Below are 21,788 nucleotides of genomic sequence, written 5' to 3'. Positions count from 1 at the left end.
TTAAGGCCGGAACAAAATAGTGAGACTGCTAGAGGGTACTAAAAGGAGCCAGAGGCCCATCTAGTCCAGCAGTCTGTTCTTGCGCTGGTCAACCAGATGCCTATGTGAAGGCCACAAACAGTTTTATCCAGGTTGGGCTGGATTGATCTTCTCTGCTGGTGTTCTTTCTTGAATAGCAATTAGTGTATTTTGTTCATGTGGCCGCTGAATGGAGTCGGGGTGTTCTTTCCCCTTGTTTTTGCATTCCCAGGGCAGCAGGCAGTTGTGGCTCAGTGTTCTTTCAAGCAGGGAGTGGGGCAGGCATGCCCCTTGCAGCTGCTGCTTCTCTGGCTGAGAACTAGGGCCAGGTTAGACTTCCGATCGCCTTGATGTTACTCCTGGGAGGCAGGGGAGGCAGTCTCTTAGTGGTCCTGGGTCATCTGGGCAATGACAAAAGCCAAAGTGCGTTTTCCTTCTACTCTCCAGTCCCAGGGCAACTCATATCTGTGTTTTTAGTACAAGATAGCCAACCATACAAGAGCCAAGATATGAAATAGATATGCAGTGGGTTGCACAGTAAAACTTGACTGATATTACTTTAATGGATTCAATTCACACATTGCCCCCCCCCAAAAAAGGTCTGAAGCAAGTAGCATACATCATTTGATTTTTTTTAGGTGATATATATGAGAGGAAAAATCTTATGAGGCATTTTATCTTGCATAAGAGGGAAAGTCCCCTTAATATAGTACTTGCTGTCTAAATGGCCACTTTTAAAGTGGTTTATTGATATATCTAATGGATTAAGCATTGCAGTCCTATAATTCTATTCTTTATCTTCACTTCACAGTAATAGAACTTACATATTATTTAAAACACAATAATTTTCAATAGAGCTGCATCACCTTTGCCACTGTCAAGGTCCAGTTTAAATGTTTGTTTTGTATGATGGGTTGTTGTCTTCATCTTGCTTTTTGCAGATCTATGGGCTTCTAGTCATAAGTGCTCTAAATAGTTAGTGGCTTAGAATTGTACACCTTATTTTCTTTCTGGAAAGTCCCCCCCCCCCATTCACTGCCCAGTAAGACAGTAGTTGCAACCATCTTTTATAGTAATTGATACTGGCAAATAACTTTGAGTTTTATCCAATGCTAGTCCTACTCAGAGTAGACCAGGGGTCAGCAAACTTTTTCAGCAGGGGGCCGGTCCACTGTCCCTCAGACCTTGTGAGGGGCCGGACTATATTTTGAAAAAAAATATGAAAAAAAATATATGAATGAATTCCTATGCCCCACAAATAACCCAGAGATGCTTTTTAAATAAAAGGACACATTCTACTCATGTAAAAATACGCTGATTCCCGGACCGTCTGAAGGCCGGATTTAGAAGGCGATTGAACTGGATCCGGGCCCCGGGCCTTAGTTTGCCTACCCATGGAGTAGATTCATTGCTGTTAATAGACATGACAAACTTAGGTTCATTAATTTCAATTGTTATACTTTGGGTAAGACTTAGTTGAATATAACCCATTGTTTTGTTATTTTTAATAAGATGTAGAGAAATGTTTCTACTTTAGTTGCTTTATGAACATCCTTTCTTTTTTTGCAGAATGGCCAACAAATCATGGATGAACCTATGGGAGAAGAAGAGATGAATCCACAATCAGTAAGTAAAACCTGAGTGTTGACATGTTGCCTGGACAGTCTCAGCCTATGGTGCTTAGCCAACTAGTATGCATGCACATATTCAGGGCAAAAGCAAAATCAAGCACTAGTTACAAAGTTCTTACAATGACTGGCTGGAATAGAGAGGAGGAACCAAAAATTGCTGGGGCCTCAGCTGAGCCTATGCTGTCACCTTGCTTCCCTTGTATCCCTGCCCCCAATTGCATCCTGAAAGAATGCCTATGACTATTGCCATATGGCTGTTGAAGGAAAAGAAACGGCTGATGGAGCTGGCATCTCAGCAGAGCTGATGAAGTAGTAGTGACTCCTCTAGTTAGAATGGCTGTATCCATTGACTGCTGCCGAGTTACTTCATTTTTTATATCAGTTTTGTGGTACTTGTATGGAATATAATATGCATAAATACATGTTTGGCTTGTGGCAATAGAATAAAAAAAATGTATTGCATTAAATTTAAACTTTAAGTTTGGAACATGGTCCTCAGTTCTTCTTCTTGTGAACTATTATCAGAGGAAGGCGGTACTTCCCAGGCATTTAACTGTGCAGTGTTAGACATCTCTACTCAGAAAAAAAAGAGAGAAGTGTTGCCTTGATATGAGAACTGTAATCTTGTGCTCCTGAGGGAAGTTGTTATCATATGAAATGCAGTGGACATTTTTGTTCCACCAACACTATTACTATTCATAAAGATTGATCTTTCAACGGTTTTTTGAGACTTTGCTGCCTCTTTTGCTTCCTTTGTTCTTGTTCTTTTTAGTGCTGCCCTTCTCCTCCCCTTTACTTACTCAGATGTAAGCCACAGTGACTGTGTATCGGGTTGCAGCATAACTAGTTTGTAAGTCCTGTTTATCTTAGGAGAACTCAACCTTTGTTCCATAACCCATTGAGAAAAATGAATTCTAGATAATTCCCTGACTTCAGGAGTAGAGGAAAAAGAAATTATGTGCAGGATGAATTTATGCCAGAATGTGTTTCTTAAAACCACAATATTATCCAGTAACCTGTACTGTGTTACTGTGGGCCAATGGAACAAGGTTACTTTTTATGTAAGTTCATTCCTTACATAACAGACTTAAAGTTAAGCTGAAGTGTTCTCACTGAAAGTAGGAATCTTCCACGTGTCCTGGTGAACTGTTCACCAACCTAGGGTACTGTTCTAAAGTTGCTCCAGTCCTTCATGAAGAGCAGACCCCAGAAAGTGGTTATAGGAGATTGCTATTTTGATTAGTAGAGGACCACAAGACCCCCCAACCCTCCAGAGCATATTTTGAGGGGGGGAGGCTGCAATGGGATGAAAGAAAGTTGTTGTGTAAGTGGTTATTGTGTTCTTCCCATGCACAGACAACATTGGATTCAGGCTAAATTATAATAATGTTTTGGTCAAATGCATGATAGCAGGTAGGAAATAAATCAAATAGACATTTCAAATCAGTTAGATATTTCAGTGCCAAGAATTCCAGAAAGTGGTGCCACTACCAAGATGCAATTAAAATGATATAAAGGATAGGGAGGGAGATATTTTGGTCAGTTTTCCTCTGCAGCCCTCCCCACCACCACCCTACCTTCCATGTTGTCCTAGAACAAATATTGGGAATGTGGGAGGGGAATCAATCAAAATTGTTCAGCTCTCCATTCTACTGATGGATGACTGTGCTGGATCAAAGAGACAAGCACAAAGATAAAATCATACATTCTTTACAGCTGAATCAAAGACATAAACACTTGTCTGAGTTTTCACCATAATTAAAAACAAATAATAATTTTACCTATAAAATATTAGAATTTTCCCAAACCAGTTGTTTCATACAAGGGTGTTTTTTATAAACCAGATAGATGCGTGAAATCTATTCTCTGACATTCATAAAAGAACTTAACACTTTGCAGATTCTTGACAGAGTTTAGCATGATATGCCAAGAACTTCTTTACATATGTAACATTCTGGGATGGAAAGGGGCCAGAAAATCCATTTAGATCTATTTTCAACTTCAGATGTTATGATAAAGTAAAGGAGAATAGAAAGCAGCACATCTGTCATTAATGGCTACTTAAAGGCCTGTAAAATTTCATGGCTCTGGTTAGAATATTTGTGGGGAGGAGTGCTCCATATTTCTCTAACTTCTACCCTACTTACTCTGATACACGTTGCTTCAATCCCTACAGGCATGTCCATTCAACACCCCCATTACTCAACTCTTCTGTTAAAGAGACTGATAGTGATCAAACTGGTCAAAAGACATTGTCTTTTTCCAAAATCAAGAGTCCCAAGTTGTTGTGGGGAGGCAATATGCAGTGGTGGCCTGTGGGGATCCTGGGCAAGAGAGTCATTTTGGGTCCCTTAAAATTATGAAAGCAATTCAGGCATAACATATCTCTTAATTCTTTTTATTCTACCCAAAGGAGCCCTGAGCAACAAGCAACAGGTGATAACAGTTCCTTAAAAAACTTACCCTCCCATCCCTACTTTACTCAAACCTCTGCTGTTCTTTGTTTAAAATAGCCTCTTTTCCCCTTTTGGTGTTCCTCGCTTCTTGCTATACACAAACTTCTTCTACTCTTCAGCTGATTCATTTGTGTGAGAGATATACAAAGCCCTCAGATAATCCATAGTACCTTCACACAGTGTATTTCACTCCTGGTACCATGTATTTTCTTCAACATTAAGTTCCAGATCTAACATAATAATTTAGAACATGTTTTATTAACAAGCAAACACCCTACAGTCATACAATATACATATAACATTCATCAACTGAATTTAACATTCTCCAACTGAACAAGCTAACTGATAGGTTTGCTCTTAAGAGTTTATTCATTTTAAAGATTCAGTAACATACGTTATCATGGGGTGTGTGCAAAGTGGGGTGCAGATCAGGAGAGAGGACGAGGCATAGAAGTGGGGGTGGTCTGTGTGCAAGGCTGAGTTGAAAAAGGTAAGGGGAAGGGGGGGAAGGGGGAAAGAGAGAATCATGGAAATGTAGAGTTGGAAGGGAAGGGACCCCAAGGGTCACCTGGTCTCTAACCCCGTGCAGTGCAGGAATATCAACTAAGCAAAAGGGTTTGCAAAACAATGATGGAAAAGGAGGCATGGGAATGGGGTTGAAAATGAAAGCAGGGACATGAAAGGACCTGAAGAATAGGAGTGGGTGGTGGCTTTCTAGTTGGGTGGAAAGGATATTTAGTAGCAATGTGTGGGACAAGATAGGTGCAAGAGGCTACCATGGGATGGTTTGTGTGCAAGGGGGGTGGTTGCGCAAAAAAGGGGAAGCAGGAGGTATAGGCTTGTGGGTTCAGGTGAAAACAGGTGCGAAGGGGGCTGCAGATTAGAAGAGAGAAGTGGCTTCAGAGATGGAGCTGGGAAAGTGAAAAGCGAGTTCAGTAGTTGCATGGAGTAGAAGGGGAAGTGGTTATAGTGGTTATTGTGGGGGGAATGGGAATAGGGTTGGTTAGTGGAGTGAGCAGGGTTGCAGGCGCTAGTATGACAAATATCCATGCTTGTGATTGGTGCATGTGTGGGAAGATGGTTTGGTACTGGGTAAGAACTCAAGAAAAGCCCAGTTGGATTACCCCAAATATCTTCTTTTAAGCATTCTGTTTGCTGCAGTAGTCAGTTGATTTCTTCTGGGAAGCCCATAATAAGGCATCATGGCTATACCCCTTACCTCACTATTTGTCCTCAGCATGTGGTGTTCAGAAGTACACAACAACTGTTCCATTTAGCTTTCGTTTTATGTTGAACATTGTTAGCCACCCTGGACTCCTTTTGGAGGAAGAGTGGGACATAACGACATCTGTTAGCCACATTGTTGTTAACTCTATCCTCCATAAATTTGCTTAATTATTTTAAATCTATCTTAAGCAATGACTTCATCTTGTGGTGGTGAAATACCATAGATTAATAATGTGTTGTATTAAGAACTCCCTTCTTTTATGTCCCCTGAATCTTCTACCAGTCAATCTCACTGGATGATGCAGAAGTCTAAAGATAGTATTCAGCTAAGTTTTACTCAGAGTAAACCCACTGAAAGTAAGGGACCTGAGCCATCTTAATTTCAGTGAGTTTAGTTTAATACCACCCTAATGTGAGGGAGAAAAATTCTGTGCCTACTTTTCCTGCATCATGCATAATTCTATAAAACCTGACTAAAATGCACTGAACACTTTATTTCTTATTTATTTCATAGAATCTGTAGATTATAAAAAAAACCTTAAAGTGGTTTACATAAATGATAAAACAGTAAAGATAACACATAAAAAGTACAACATACAGAATGCTAAAATGTTTTAAACATACAGAATGCTAAAATGGCAATAAAGTAGACTAAAACAAATATCAGGCAAACTTTCTAAACATCTGGGTAGGCTTATCTAAATAAGAATGTCTTCAGCACACGCCAAAAAAACACTACAGTGAAGGGGCCTGTGTTATATCAATAGGCAGGGAGTTCCAAAGTGTCGGTGCTGCTGCTGTACTTGTAGGGAAGGTGCTCCAGTGCCTTTGTCATCTTGTTTGACCTCTTCTGTACTTTTCTAGCTCTTTTTGAGATGGGGCTACAAGAACACGACTGTATGTGGCTTTCTAAATTTGGCCGCACAATAGATTTATTTAGGGCACAATCCAATACATATGATCCCTGAGAGTGCTGTATACAGTAATTTATTATCTCTGAAATTATGCAATAATATTTCACTTCCCTGTTGTCACTATGTGTATACTCTGCATCATGCCAGCAAGAAGAATAAAGCCAGCTGCTGAAAGGATTGCAATTACTCAGTTTCACTCTTGTGAAACACAGAAGCCGCAAATATATTTTTCTTCCACACACATAGCTGCTTTCTTCCCTGCTCCTTTATTACATCTCCTGTCCTTCCTTTAGTTCAATTTACTTGAATTATTACTGTTCTTCTACTTCTGACTGTTGCTTCTAACACATGGCTCTTTTTAATTCTCCCTCCCTGCTTAGCTTGAAGTAAAAACAAGGCATGGCCGGACATTCTAACTATTGGTCGTTGTGCAACTTGTATGTTGCTTACTATAAGGCCATAATACAGTCATACCTTAGGATAAATACACTTCAGGATAAGTATTTTCGGGTTGCGCTCCGCAGCGACCCGGAAGTAATGGAGCGCATTACTTCCGGGTTTCACCCGCGTGCGCATGCGCAGATGGTCAAAATGACGTCACGAGCATGCGCGGAAGCGACGAAATGCGACGCACAGTCGCGTCTTACGTTCTGTTCAGGATGCGAACAGGGCTCTGGAACGGATCCTGTTTGCATCCCAAGGTACCACTGTAATACTGTAAAACTCCTTTTATGTATAGGAAGAGCTTTGCCTACTGTGTAACAATAAAATGTATAGTGAGTTGTGGCCAGGTTCAAGTCTCCACTCAACCAGGAGGTTCAATGGAATAAGCAAGTCACAGTGGTTCAGTCTCACCTACCTCACAGAAAGATTGCAATGATAAAGCTGATAATTCAATGCATGTTACCCTGCCTGATCTCTTTGGAAGAATGATTAGATATAAAAGTGACCAATTGTTGAGAACAAACTATTTGATGTAATTAATTCTTTTCTTTTTACTTTGTGCATTAAATAATCCTATAAAATCAATACTGCTTATGGAGGCTAGGAGCAATGCTTTGAGAGAGTTGAGCAGAGACCCATTATGGTTTTGGAAGCCCTTCCTCTTCAATGCATGAACCACCAGTCAGTTTGCACATAATACACAATCAGGAAAGGAAGAAGCCCAAGAGGCTCACACTTCTGCTTTTCCTGTAAATGTCCATGGTGGGACTTGCAGATACTTGCAGTGGTGACATCCAGAAATCCCCACCCCACCCCTTAGCAAACAACACTAGGAGCAGAAGTGAGTCACTTTTCTCCTGCTTTCTCCCCTTTTTTTATAAAGTGTGAATTAGCTCCTAGACAAGACAACTGAAGCTGCGATTTTGAAGAGTGACTAGAGCTGTTCCTGTACTGACTACATGCTATATTGAGAAACAAGCAAAATGTTGAAGAAACATTTTAAAAGTGGCATACGATAATGACCTAAACTTAGTATTTTTACTAGGTAGCTGAATATGCCAGATGACTATTTTCCGCTTTTTATTTTCTTAATTTGGAAAAAAGAAACTGTTCATAACTAAGCTTCCTTCTGTTATTTTGTATTTCCCTACTCTATAAAAATCTGGCAGTTTGGTATCTTTCATTCCTCAGTTGGTGGTTTTCCCAAGCATGAAGTAAACCAAACTTTTGTGGAAATTCTACATTCCTGTTTTTCCTAGTGGTACCAACATTGGACTTAATGAATATATATTTTTCTTTGTTGGCTTTTATCCATTACAATTGCTTTCATCTGTGAATAGTTAAATACCAGCCTAGGATGAATATTCCAGGCATGAATTCCAAACATAAAAATGAGAGCTTTATTCTTGTTTTCTTTGCAGGAAGAAGGCAATATTAAAGAGATTGCAATAACATATCACGTCAAGGAAGGACATGAAAAAGCAGACCCTTCACAATTTGAACTCCTTAAAGTGCTAGGACAGGGGTCTTTTGGAAAGGTAAGACGGACCTCTGGAATTGATACCAGCTGTCATGGTGCTCAGATGGCTTGCCTGAGCCAGCACTAACCAGAATTCCCAAAATAGATGCTCTGTTTCTGTAATACCACCTCTTGAATCTTTTGTTCTAATCTCCTTAATTGTCTCCTAGTTTGCTGCCCTAGCTCACATTCATATATGCAGGAATACTTATTGTCATATTTTTTCAGTGAACAGTATAAATTAAACATATTTTTCACTAGATCACCTTAATATTTATGCTGTGGAGGGATATTCAGTTTTAGTCATTCTCAGAGTAAACCCACTGAAATAATTCTGGTTGGTCTACTCTGAATATCACTAGAATCCAGCCTCACCCTATATCTTTTCAAGGATGAATTAAAGTATGCATATATTTTGTATCTAGTTCATATTTTGACAGTCTTCAATGTGTCAGTGATGAAAACCTATATATTCTTGACCTACGTCCACCAGCATTAAAGCAACTAAAAGCATTGGTCTCTGAGCAAAATGAAATTGCTTTAGTTGCCTATTTTAATACTTCGACACAATTGGAAGGAAACTTACATTTCTTGAACTAAGGCATATTTCTAGGATTGCCATGGTAGTATGTGGTGTTGATTTTCTTTTTCAGAGTTAGACGCTTGACATAAATTTTCCCCTCAACTGTGCAAATATTCTACTGAGCTTTGTGTAGTATAAAAGTATTGTAGGGTTTGAAGGGACCCCAAGGGTCATCTAGTCCAGCCCCTTGAACTGCAGGAACATGCAGGTAGTCCCTATGGGGATTGAACTTGTGACCTTGGCATTATCAGCACCACACTCTAACCAGCTGAGCTAACTACCACTCACAGAATTCTGTGGCCAAAGATGAGCACAGTGGTACCTCTGGTTAAGAAATTAATTCATTCCAGAGGTCCGTTCTTAACCTGAAACTGTTCTTAACCTGAAGCACCACTTTAGCTAATGGGGCCTCCCGCTGCTGCCGCACCGCCGGAGCACAATTTCTGTTCTCATCCTGAAGCAAAGTTCTTAACCCGAGGTACTATTTCTGGGTTGGCGGAGTCTGTAACCTGAAGCTTCTGTAACCCGAGGTACCACTGTATTTTACAACAAAACATTTTCTTCATTCAACATTTAAATGCAAAAAAGGTCTGAGTGGCCGTCTTTAAATAAACTCCTCTTGACTAAGGGCTCAGTCTAAGTCTCTGACCTGCCACGGGGGGTGAGCTGGGCAGAGATTCTCCCTCAGCCCGCAACACCTTCACTGATGCTGGGCTTCCTGTTCACCCCCCAACAAACTTCTGACTTGCTGTAAGCTGTGAGATGTCTGTAAGTGGAGTGTTCCAGGGAGGGCAAGTGGCTGAACTGATAGGGATTCCCTGGATCCTGAGCCATCTCCACTGCCATCACTTGATGATATCTAGCCAGACGGCTGTGCTTTTGCCCTGACCAGCATGAGCAATGAGGCTGCCGATGTAGCAGTGTCTCTGCAACTCTCCGGCCAGGGTTTGGCTTGCTCTGTTATTCACTGCTGTTACCCTTTCAAGGAATTTGGTTTGATAAAAGACTGTTCAATCTTATTTAAGACGTTGGCATCCAATTTCCTCTGCTCCTTGCACTTGGTTTCTGTAAGTTACTGGTAGGAAGTGTACCCTCCTTCTAGTCTAGTAGCCTTGCTGTAGCAAGTGAAATACTTAGTGAGTTAGGAATGTGAAATTATACTGAAAGTGCACCTGCTTTTATATAATTGGGGCCGGAGTCTTATTCACATGCAGCTTTTTAAAAGTATGTAGAGAAGTGGAATTGTGTGAGAAGTGGAATAATGCCTGCCTTACTGTTTGCATTCATTTAACAAAGGTATGTTTGTGTAGCATAGATGCTCTCAAAATCAAGGATAAAGATTAGAGATATTACATATTGGGACTCGAGATATGACAGGTGTTCACGCATGCAAGCATGCATGGGTATGTGAGATTGATGTTTCTGTATGTGCACAGATATGTTCTTACCCTGGGTCTGTTCAATGTGTGTTGGATCTTTGTAATAGAATTGTTTCATGTGTTTAATACAGGTATTCCTTGTAAAAAAAATCTCAGGATCAGATGCAAGACAGCTGTATGCAATGAAGGTGCTAAAAAAAGCAACACTCAAGGGTAAATTACATGATTTATTTAAATATAATTGTTTTAAGAATAATATATTGAAACATTGTTGCAAGAGACTGGCAGTGCAATGAGATGTGGGGGAGGAGCTGATAGTAAAAGGAAGGTACTAGAAAAATCCTTTTGTCTGTCTGTCTGAATCTGGCAGTTGTGCGATGAAGGACTACAGGAACTAAGAATTCAAACAATTGCATTTTCTAATGTTGACTTGATGGCTGAGCTTCTACATAATCTTGGGATAACTTTAACCCCGTACCCTTTAAAAATGAGAGCACTTCATATATTCAGGGCAATACAATCCAACTGGAAAATATATATATTTAATTATTTATATAGCCCCATCAAGAATGAGATTTTGAAAAGTAACTGCATATGTGAAAAAGTTAGAACCCATTGAGGCACTTTCATTCACTTGATACTTGCTCATATTTAGACAACCTTGCTTTTGTTCCCTGGAATCTGCACCTAAATTTAGATGACTCTGCATCTAAATTTACACACAGTGGTGTCTTTTTCAGTCACCTATTTGTCATGGGTTTTGCTTATTAGCTGTTTTTCTTGTACTTTTTTTTACATTATGAATGCTTCTAAACATTTTGCTATGCATGTTTGCTGGGAAATAAGACCTGTTTGGTTCACTGATACTTTATGGTTGTGAACAGTCCAGAGATCTGCAGGTATAGGGTGGTATACAAATTTAATAATAAGTAACAAATTATTAGCAATAATGTTAATCTTAGGGTTGGGCTATACATGAATATAGCCTGCGTTTGGAGGCTAAAAATACATATCCACCATAACATAGGGTGTATGGCACTGAATATTTTCCCGGTGCAACAGTTTTACAGGCATCTTCATGTGGACTATGTTCACATCTTGATGGTTTTGCTAGAATGAGTGCTTAGAAACAATAATTGTAAATAGAGCAAATAGAATTTGAATGCACTTAGTTTCTTGGCTCTGGTTTTAGAATTCGCACTCATAATGTAAATTCAGTACTCTTGCTTTATGCAACAGATGCCTGATTTCTTTTTGCAAGTTTTTTTATTGCATAGTATGTATTTAGTGACAGACAATGGAAAATTGTCAGGGTGATGAATTTGCTAGTTGTTGAATAATATATACTACAAATCCTTCCATCAGTACTTAGACACTGGAATAAAGTTATGGTGATCACCCTTTTTGGGAAATATGCTAGAAATTGAGAAGAAAGTCCTTGAGAGCTACAGTAAAGTACACTACAGTACATATTTTTTGCTCTATAAGACACACTTTTCCCCTCCTAAAAAGTAAGGGGAAATGTGTGTGCGTCTTATGGAGCGAATGCAGGAGGGAGAAGGGCTGCCCAAGGGAGCCTTCAACCCCTGCCTGGGAGAGCCTGCATGCGGCTATCCCATAAGCCAGGACAGCAAGCAGGATCACTGCGCAGCAATCCCGCTTGCGGTCCTGGCTTCTGGGATTCAGAATATTCCCCCCCCCCCCTGTTTTCCTCTTCCAAAAACAAGGTGCGTCTTATGGTCTGGTGCGTCTTATAGAGCAAAAAATACAGTATATATTCAACCCCGTGGTACTTTGGTATGATTGTTGACTTAGGTAAGCCAGGGTTTATGCAGCAGGGGGGTATGAGCATAGGCAAGCCCAATGTTTTTCCTACTCAGATCCCAAAATTGTATTTATAAATTTGGTTCTAGAGAGGTGAGAGTATAACTCTGCTAACACAATGGGGCCTTCCTGGCACCCCCATACTACACCCCTCTGTGCCCCACAATCCGCTCATAAAGGTTGAGGGACCACCTGGAACTGGGCATGGGGGCTCCAGCAGGATGTGCCTTTCCATTGGCACAAGCCACTTTTTGATCCATAACATTGCGCTCTTAAAACTTTATTTTTCATTACATTTTTTACAGTGAAAATGGTTCTTGAAAACTTTGACATTGCGTCCACATATAATGGATATAAAACTGAAAAACAATAGTCCATATACATAATTAAGTGGGTAGTATTCATTTGCACTAAATGTTGGTCAACATCTCTTATAGTTCGCGATCGTGTTCGGACAAAAATGGAGCGTGACATTTTAGTAGAGGTTAATCATCCCTTTATTGTCAAGTTGCATTACGGTAAGTTTAATAAGCATCCTAAATTGCTAAAGCAAATATTGCTAGTTACTGGTAACTATGATATTTCATACGTATTTGCCATTTATAAAATCCTGATACCTTCAAATAAAATATAGCCAGTTCTGTTGAAACCCAACCTACCATCCTGTACCCCTGTACAAGTCAGTTTGCATAACTGGCATTTGTTAAAGCAGTTAATTGTATAGGAGATTTCATCCATACTATTCATTGCAGAAAATCACAAAAAGACAAATGTTACATTTTGAAGCTTAATCATCAGTAAAGATCAGTTTCTGAACAAATGTAATTTTTGACATTCCTTTAACTTCCCTATTGTTAAATTTTAATATATTTTTAATTATGTAAATATTTTCATGTTGTAAGCCACCTTGAATGTGGCATAACTATGGAAAGGCCTCATAAAAATATACGATGATGTTGTTAGTTTAAATTAATTTACCTCCCTAAGGGTTCATTTTCAGCATTTGAACAATTTACTGATTTCAGTACTGTTTTGGCAGTTTTCTCACCTATTTAGTTAACTAATATAAGAAAAAGAAATACTCTCTTATAGAATATGTCAGCTATACTTTCTTTTTAAGCATTGGCCAGAACAGAACATACTTAGGTTTTATTTACCTGAGATTTACCCAGTCCTGTTTTTAAAGGGATGCTTTGCATTTTGCATATCTCTGAGGCAATTAAATTTTAAATTTTAAGAAGCAATCCACTCTTTACTTTTTCTGTTAAAGAAAAATATTCAATATTGAGGTGGAAGTGGTGGAAGCTTTGATGCTGTTCTCCAGTGAGTGATCTGGAACTTTCTTGTTGCTGAATGTAAGTTACAAGTGGCCAGATCTATAATAATTTTGGCACTGTCCAGCAGTTTAAAGTTTCAGAAGTCTGGATAACATGTGCTTTGGCAATGTGAGATCATAGGGGTGGGGTGAGCAGAAGAAGTAATTTTCTCCTAAAAAAAATAACCTCAAAAGCAACTTGACAGAATCCTTACACTTCCACATACAAAATGTGCACAGTGTCTATTTTCTTCAATACCTATCACTTGCATAGTACATACAAAACACAGGGCAGTTTTGCATTAAAGCATCAAATATCTCATAACTTCTAAAAACTTTTTTGAATGCATAAAATACATATGAATCTTAACGTTGCTGTGGCCAAGATAAAAATTGCTTTGCGTGCTAGTTTTGATCTGTATGCTACAAATATGATACACACTGCATAGAGTAGAATACAGCTGATAACTTTGTGCTCGTGGAAGAGCTTTTAATCCAGTGGAGGGTGTCCCCTAATGGAAGATGGAGGGAGGTATTTCTTGCTGATTTCCTTGTGCCCCTGCAGCGGCCAGTGCCACCCCCCCACCAGTGTCAGCTTCAGAAAGTTGGGGACTCCTCCAGATCAGTGTGGATGGAGGCATGTCAGTTGTGGGCAATAGAGAGAACTGGAAAAATTTGCATCCCTTCTTCTTTCATCAAGAGATACCACAGCTAGATCTAAAACCTTTCTGTGGCTCTGTCCATAATGTATAATAAGCAAAGATGCTCATTTTAATGTTGTTTGAAAAATCATAGAACATAGTAATAGCTAGGGTGCAGCATTGCATTTTAATACTTTCTTGAACAAACTTTTTAATGATCCAGCATGATAAAACAATATCTTTGTAATAATAGTAATAGTCAATAAGTACCTACATACCCAAGAACATAATGCTTTTATTAAAATAATGTTGATTTCCCCCTCAGCTTTTCAAACAGAAGGGAAACTATACCTTATTTTAGACTTTCTCAGAGGAGGAGACTTGTTTACACGCTTATCCAAAGAGGTAAATGTTTCATATATTGTTGTCACAATTCTGAATTCTATTAATAGAGGTTGTGTTTATTTTATGGAATGTGCTCAAATGTTCAGGGAAATATTTGCCATGATTTCTTAATTAATTATACCAGTGAATCTAAGTTACTTCTCTTCTGTCTCTTCTTTCTTCCCCTTTGCTTTCCACACTTAAATCTTAAACATTTTGGAGGGTGGGGAGTGGGGGAATAGAGATGTCACAAGTATACTGCTGAATTATCCTTAGACAGCTGATATAGAAATGCACCCATCAGAATTCAAAGTCTGTTGCATTAATATGCTCTTACTTGACAGTGCAGCTGACTTTTATAAACATGTTTATATACACAAATATAAACACTTATATAATTTTTAGTTTTCAATTTAAGTTTAAACTGGGGGGAAAACTCTCCAGTCTTTTCTAATCATAGAAACTGTTTGCTCTGTATTAACTTTAGACAAGTATTATGCATTTCTCTTCTAGGTGATGTTCACAGAAGAGGACGTCAAATTCTACCTGGCTGAATTAGCACTTGCTTTAGATCATCTGCATAGTCTTGGAATAATATACAGAGATCTAAAACCAGAAAAGTAAGAACCTTTTATTTTGCATATGGTAGAAATACCATATTCTCTCTCTAGATTTTTAATCCTCCCAGTATGCTCTCTGACAGTCATTATTTGTTGTAAAGAAAATCAACATAACCATGTTTCAAACAAGCTTTATCTTTTTTTATAGCATATTACTTGATGAAGAAGGACATATTAAATTGACAGGTAAGTAAATCAAACTTCTGCTACATAAATAATTTGTAGATGGTTTTCTTTTAGTGTGATAAACAGCACTAGAGAGGGGAAATGAAATTATGCTGGTGAAACACATTCAAAGTATAAAGAACCTGTTTTCAAAACTTTGCATATTCTCATAAGATTACTAAATTCATTGTGCTTTCTTTCTCCAGATTTTGGTTTAAGCAAGGAGTCTATTGATCACGAGAAAAAAGCGTATTCCTTCTGTGGAACAGTAGAATATATGGCTCCGGAAGTGGTTAATCGGCGGGGGCATACACAGAGTGCAGACTGGTGGTCTTTTGGAGTGTTAATGGTAGGTTTCTGATGAACTGAAAGTGGTGGTAGAGTCTCTTGATCCCCGATCCTTGGCTCATTTACTTGGGGGTAAATTTCATTTTAAATGTAAATAATTCAGAGGTAGCAGTTTCTAGACCAGAAAATAGTAGGAAAGAGAAGAACTTCATGCTTTCAGTGGTAGTATTACTGTATTTTTCCATGTATAAGACTAGTTTCCCCCCCTAAAAAATAATGTCAAAAATTAGGGGGTGTCTTATCCACTGGGCCATTTCCCCCAATTTTCTTAAATCTGAGTCCCCCAAAATAGGGGGTGTCTTATACATGGGGGCATCTTATAGATGGGAAAATACGGTATTTCATTCTGAAAAAGATGTGCAGCTCCTTATCCACAACCTTTTTTCATCAAACACAAAAAATTAAAAACCAGGACAAGTAGCTCAAGCTGCTTCTGTCACTCTTGTCTGAAATTTCCAAAGCCATCACTGAGTTCTACAATATTTTGGTTACAGTATTTCATAGGGGAATAAATACCATAAAACTATGATGGATTATTTCTGCCAGTATCTATAGTTGAATGCAATCAAGACAACAAAGAGAAGTAATCCCTGGTCAGACAAAACTATAAATAATATAAATCTTAAAAACCACAACATATTACAAAATGATTTTAATTTAAGCTTCCTATCAAATGTTTTAAAGCAAAACTGAGATTGTTTAAAATGCAACACATTATTTACAAAAGAATAGCTTTCATATTTTTTTTCCAGTTATAAAAGGTTGATGCAAGAAGTAGATCCTATAGAAGTTGATACAATTGCATAGTAAGAATAACAGATAGATTCACCAAAAAATACTTCTTACTTTATTGTAAGTTTTAATATTACTGAGGATTGAAAGTACTCAGCTATCTTATCACTAACTTTTCCTGAGACTTGCCATTTAAACAGTAATAGATCAGAATTGCAGCAAGTCATCCACCTACAGTAACTAAAAAAAGGATCTGTCCTCCCTGGGCATCTTGTACAACTTGCAGTTCAAAAAAGTGACCCACAGATTCTTTCTACCTGGTTCCATAGGGACAAATACATTCCTTAAGTGGAATCTTTGCAGATCAGCCAGTTGAAAAAATCAGAGGGCAGGTTTTATTTTTTGTACAGTATTTTAAGCAACTTGGTTTTGTTTTTAAGGGTGGAATTCAACACCATGCTGTGTTGAATGATCCTTCCTTTCAAACATATCAGTTTCTAGATGGAACAATTTCCCTTCTCCCCACATGCTGTTCTGGAGGTTCTCCCAACGGCCCTTCCCAAGCCAATTTCAGGAGGTGGGGCCACAGAGGGGGAGGGGAAAGCCCTCTTGTGCAACAGAAGCCTTGGGCAGGTTTGTTAGGTGAATTTTGCCCTATACATATATGTGATAGCAAACTGAAATGATATTTTGCAATACAGTGGGCCTACCACTTACATGAGGGTTCGGTTCTGGGGGTCTACATGGAAAGGCAAATTCAAAACTGCACAAAGTCAGGAACCCTCAGAACCAGCCCCTGTGAGGGGTTGCTTACCAGGCTCTGGGAAGCTCATGGGAGAGCCAAAGGAATGCTCCTGGAGCCCTCCCACCACCTTCCGAGAGCCCAATAAGTGAGGTGGAGGGCTTAAAAAACACTTTGCACAGGTGGGTGGGTAGCGGAAATAAATGAAGATTGGGGAACGGCAGGTTTTCCCCGCTCTCCATTTTCCAATTTATTGCCCCACCCTACCCGTGTAAGGTTGCGATTTCATAAGTAAAGTGATTTGAAGTTGCGGACCCGCTGTACACTGTTGTCCCTGACTTTTACATTGTTTCTTAGTTGGATGCAATTCAATAATACTTCCTTAATTACATTACAGATAAATTTGTTTGACAGAAATGTTCTGTACTCTTATTTGAAAGTTAACTTTGATGCAGTTTTAAGGGCCACAATTTTAGACTCTGGGTTAAGGAACACCATAGTTAATATTAGTTCTAACATGCTACTTAACCCTAGTTAAGTGGCATGGGAGGCAAGGCTACTAAAAGGAAGCATAAGTTCCTGAGTCTTGCTCTCAGTTAGATTAAATAGATCGGTTCTGAGAAACTTAGAACCCAACCCAAAACAAGGTAAGATACACCTAATGATTAGAAGAAATATAGAGTAGTAAGCAGCCTTTTTATTGACCCTTACAGAATAAAAGACTTGTTATAACCTACTGATGTACACTTAACTCTGTGGGTGTTAACACTAGCACATTTTTTATACTGGAGAATTGTAGAGTTGGAAGGGACCATGAGGGTCATTTAGCCCAACTTCCTGTAGTGCAGTAATATTTTGCTCAACGTGGGGCTCAAACGCACAACCTGGAGATTAAGAGTCTCATGTTCTACCAACTGAGCTATCAAGAGAGTGGATCTTTTTTCATAAATCACATACAAAGTTTGCGTTTGCTCAGGTTTAAGACAACAGCAATATTTTCTTACAAGTAGACAAAATGAAAAGTGTGCTTTATTCAAAATAGCAGCCTTTTTATTTTTAGCTTCAAACGCACATTAGATGTAGAAATGTACAACTAGATACTAGCATCTGAATTAGGTTAACATGGACTGACTGCATCAAAGGTAGATGTGTTAAACTCCTGAAAATGTAAAAAGTTATGCTGCAGAACATTATTATGCAGAGTTATTGGTTGGTATGCACAATTTGTTTTATAAACAAGGTTCTACTAGTTTTGTCAAAGAGAGGAAGGTGGTTGTTGCTGTTATTATTTATTTCCCACCTTTCACCCTAAGGTCCCAGGGTGGGTTACAACAATCAAATGTGATGTTGAAAAGAAATTACCTGATCTTTTAATATGATTGATGGAAGTTTTACTTTATACAGTTTGAAATGCTCACTGGTACTCTACCTTTCCAAGGGAAAGACAGAAAAGAAACCATGACACTGATTCTCAAGTGAGTACACTCTTATTATACGTATATCTCATCAGGTATTCTACTGGGGATGCCCTCCATGCTGCAATCTCTAAATTCTACTATTCCCTCATTTTATATCCTGACTCCATAATGCATCCTGCTAATGTCCTTTTCCACTCTACTGTCCTTCCTATCAAAAGCTGTACGGACACTTAGTCCAATACTTCTCTAATACATAATAATGTATTTGCAGTCCCATTATCTCCTTTAAAAGTTACCAAATTATATTCTCCTTGATCTGTTATTATTTTCACCATCCTGAAAATTCTAGTGGAAAAATGTCTTAATGTTCCCTTTTCGTTACTACTGTTATAAACCATTTGTCCTTCCGGTGCCTCTCCTGTTTCTGAAACCTATCCTTATCCTTGCATACTGATTTAATTCTAACACTCCTGACAAGTGGATGAAATTAAGGCTTGCATTGTAGATTATTATCCAGCTACAGTATACCTCTGGTATACTTAATGCATTTTTTATTTTTCAATCTGGATACAAAATTTGATACTGTGGAATATACCTATAGCCTAGCAGACTTGGTCATATAATAGATCTATATCTGACTACTATTGTTATACTTCTGAAGCAACTTGAATGTCTTTTGGTCTTTGCTATGTATATACACTCTCATACTTTCTTGGTCACTATGTCTTAGCTACCACTCCTGTGGTAAAGGCAGAGGATAGTATTCAGCTTTGTTTTACTCAGAGTAGACTCAATGAAATTAGTGGGCCTAAATTAGTCATGTTTGTTAATTTCTATGGGTCTACAGTGAGTAAAATGTGGTTGAATACCATCCAGTACTTTTGCATGGCGCTAGACTTAATTCTCCATAAGGGGTCTGTTTTTTATAATTTATAAACTTGTGATTGTATTTCATATTTAGTCTGTCTGTTCCCCCTCTACTGATATTATCATTTTATTCCACAGTTTATAACTTTGGTTTCTTTAGCCATGATCAGCCTGAATCAAAGACAGATTTTCTGTGTCTATTTTGTCCTAAATTATCAAGGCATGTTTTTGTATATAACTGTCAAAAAAGAAACAAGAAGGCTCTCATTCATGCAGCTGTATAATCTAGAAAGTTTCTGGTTGGAGCAGGGTTGTGTTTTGCTCAACAGTAACCGGTTATGAATCAAATATTTTCAGAAGAATCTGCTGTAACGCAAAGTGGTTAATCATAACATTCCAAGGACATTGTGTGTTTCTAGTTAGTTGAGCTAAAATTAATCAGTGTCTCTTTGCTAGATGCAAACCAATGGAATTCCTGCAGAAACTGTTCCAGGAAATGATTCTCATTTAGTTACAGAAGAACCAGTTAGCCTTTCCCAGTTGGTTTGCAGTGATCCAGGCAGTTTACCTCACTGGTTTCAGGGAACAGGATCAACGGATTAAACAAGAATGTATTCCATCATAGTACCTTTTACATTGAGTGTGGCCTATTAAAGCATTGCTGTAGTTCATAGTGTTCACTCATAGTGTTCCTTTTCTGTTTATGAATTCCAGTTACTGAAATGAAGAGTGGAAAGTACATGTGAAAGTTAGCAGAAGCATGAGGACTGAGGACTGATCTTAGGCGTTCTGTTCTCTTACTAATTCCTCCTTTGGCTTTACTGGCATTGCTATCATGCTAAAAAAAAAGAGAGATTTTTAGGCTGCTGGATATACACAACCCTACCAATGCATGTGAAAAATTAAATTAAGAGAGACCATAGATGGCAATGAAATACAATATTTGTGTTTCCTTTCCATAATTTTCCATTATATTTAGTTTCTGAAGTTCCAGGATCGCACAGTTGGAATAGGAATTTTTGTGTGGAAGCAACATTTGGGCCTTTTTGTGTGTTTTCACCTACTTTATTTTCAGGCAGGAATGACAGCTAGTAGTTTCCACCCAGTTGTGCAACAGACTTCCCCTTGTTTCCTTTCCCCTTTGGCCAACCTCCTCTTTTCACCTGGTGTACTTTTGAGGATCCTCCAACCCTCTGGGGCAGCATTTGGAGGCAGAGGGAAGGCTTCAGGGAGAGGGGAGGAAAGGGGGATGCGCCATTGCAGAAGGGGAAGCCTGCTTGTGCAGCATTTGCTGTTCACCAAGTGTTGAGTTTAAAACAAATGAACGTGGCATTTCCACTATAAACTTTGTATACGGTTAATGTGTTTTTATTGTACAGAGCCAAACTTGGAATGCCTCAGTTTTTAAGTCCAGAAGCTCAGAGTCTTCTCCGAATGCTTTTCAAGAGAAACCCTGCAAACAGATTAGGTAAAGAATTTAATTAAGTTATCTACTACATACTTCAACATTAAGCTAAACAAATCCCTAATATATCTGCTGTTATGTTCATTGCTGACCTCGGATAGGTGCAGGTCCTGATGGAGTTGAGGAAATTAAGAGGCATCCATTTTTCTCCACAATAGACTGGAATGTAAGTACACACAATGGAGTAAAACACACTTACAAGATTTCATGTTAATTGTGTTACAGCTTTCTAACGTGTTAAATGTATTTGTCTTAGAAATTGTACAGAAGAGAAATTAATCCACCATTTAAACCAGCAACTGGTAGACCTGAAGACACATTTTATTTTGATCCCGAATTTACAGCAAAAACTCCAAAAGGTAGATATATATACTGTTTTCTCAGGTGGTTTGGGAAAGTTACAGTTTTAATCTTAATCACATGCATCATTTTTAACTTTTATGAGTCTAGGGTATACAAATGAAATAAATCAGTCACACAGTTGCTATACATGAGAAACAGGCAAACAACCTCAATTTTGTGTTACTCCCTTGGTTTTGTGTTACCTGACACATAGGTGTCCTTTTAATCTGACTTGAGTATGCAGCAGGTCTTTCTTGCCAAGATCTTGTGTCCTTCATGTTCTACCAAAATCGATGTTGCATTTGGTTGGGATAGGGAAGATGGCCTTTTCAGTTACCATTCCTGGGACTCAGTTTTTAGATAGAGAGGCCTATCCCTTGCTGTTACCTTCCAGCACGATATGATGACTGGGTTGTTCCATCATGTCTTTGACCTGACAACTGACTAAAATGGTACGCCGCTTTTTTAAATATTCTGATCTTTGTTGCCTGTCATATTGTTGTTTTGTTCTGATCATAATTTGAAATGCAGCTTTTTGTGCAAACTGCCTTAGGCATTTTTGTGAAATATTTCTAGAAGAGGAATATCTTAAATAAAATGAAATATTTTTTTCCCAGATTCACCTGGTATTCCACCTAGTGCTAATGCTCACCAACTTTTTCGGGGCTTCAGTTTTGTAGCTATTGCAACCGATGATGAAAGTCAAGCAATGCAGACATCTGTTGGGCACTCGATTGTTCAGGTGAATGGTCAT

The 21,788-nt window shown here is 38.6% G+C and overlaps 1 protein-coding gene across 2 annotated transcripts in view; it reads left to right on the top strand.

Moving 5' to 3' along the window:
- The window catches only part of RPS6KA3 (ribosomal protein S6 kinase A3), a 42,126-nt gene that overhangs the window by 8,180 nt on the left and 12,158 nt on the right, over window positions 1-21,788 (top strand). For both annotated transcript variants that reach the window (XM_081199438.1, XM_081199437.1), the window contains exons 2-14: window positions 1,588-1,644; window positions 8,112-8,228; window positions 10,303-10,384; window positions 12,433-12,513; window positions 14,277-14,356; window positions 14,849-14,955; window positions 15,104-15,141; window positions 15,327-15,469; window positions 18,347-18,417; window positions 20,607-20,695; window positions 20,794-20,858; window positions 20,949-21,051; window positions 21,652-21,776. In XM_081199438.1, the coding sequence (XP_081055564.1) occupies window positions 1,588-1,644; window positions 8,112-8,228; window positions 10,303-10,384; window positions 12,433-12,513; window positions 14,277-14,356; window positions 14,849-14,955; window positions 15,104-15,141; window positions 15,327-15,469; window positions 18,347-18,417; window positions 20,607-20,695; window positions 20,794-20,858; window positions 20,949-21,051; window positions 21,652-21,776 (1,158 nt within the window). The remainder of the gene's footprint in view (window positions 1-1,587; window positions 1,645-8,111; window positions 8,229-10,302; window positions 10,385-12,432; window positions 12,514-14,276; window positions 14,357-14,848; window positions 14,956-15,103; window positions 15,142-15,326; window positions 15,470-18,346; window positions 18,418-20,606; window positions 20,696-20,793; window positions 20,859-20,948; window positions 21,052-21,651; window positions 21,777-21,788) is intronic.

Source organism: Podarcis bocagei (assembly GCF_964188305.1).
Source record: "Podarcis bocagei genome assembly, chromosome: 6".
Classification (NCBI taxonomy): domain Eukaryota; kingdom Metazoa; phylum Chordata; class Lepidosauria; order Squamata; family Lacertidae; genus Podarcis; species Podarcis bocagei.
The sequence above is the reverse complement of the archived record's forward strand: the minus strand, read 5'-3'. Positions and strand labels throughout refer to the sequence as shown.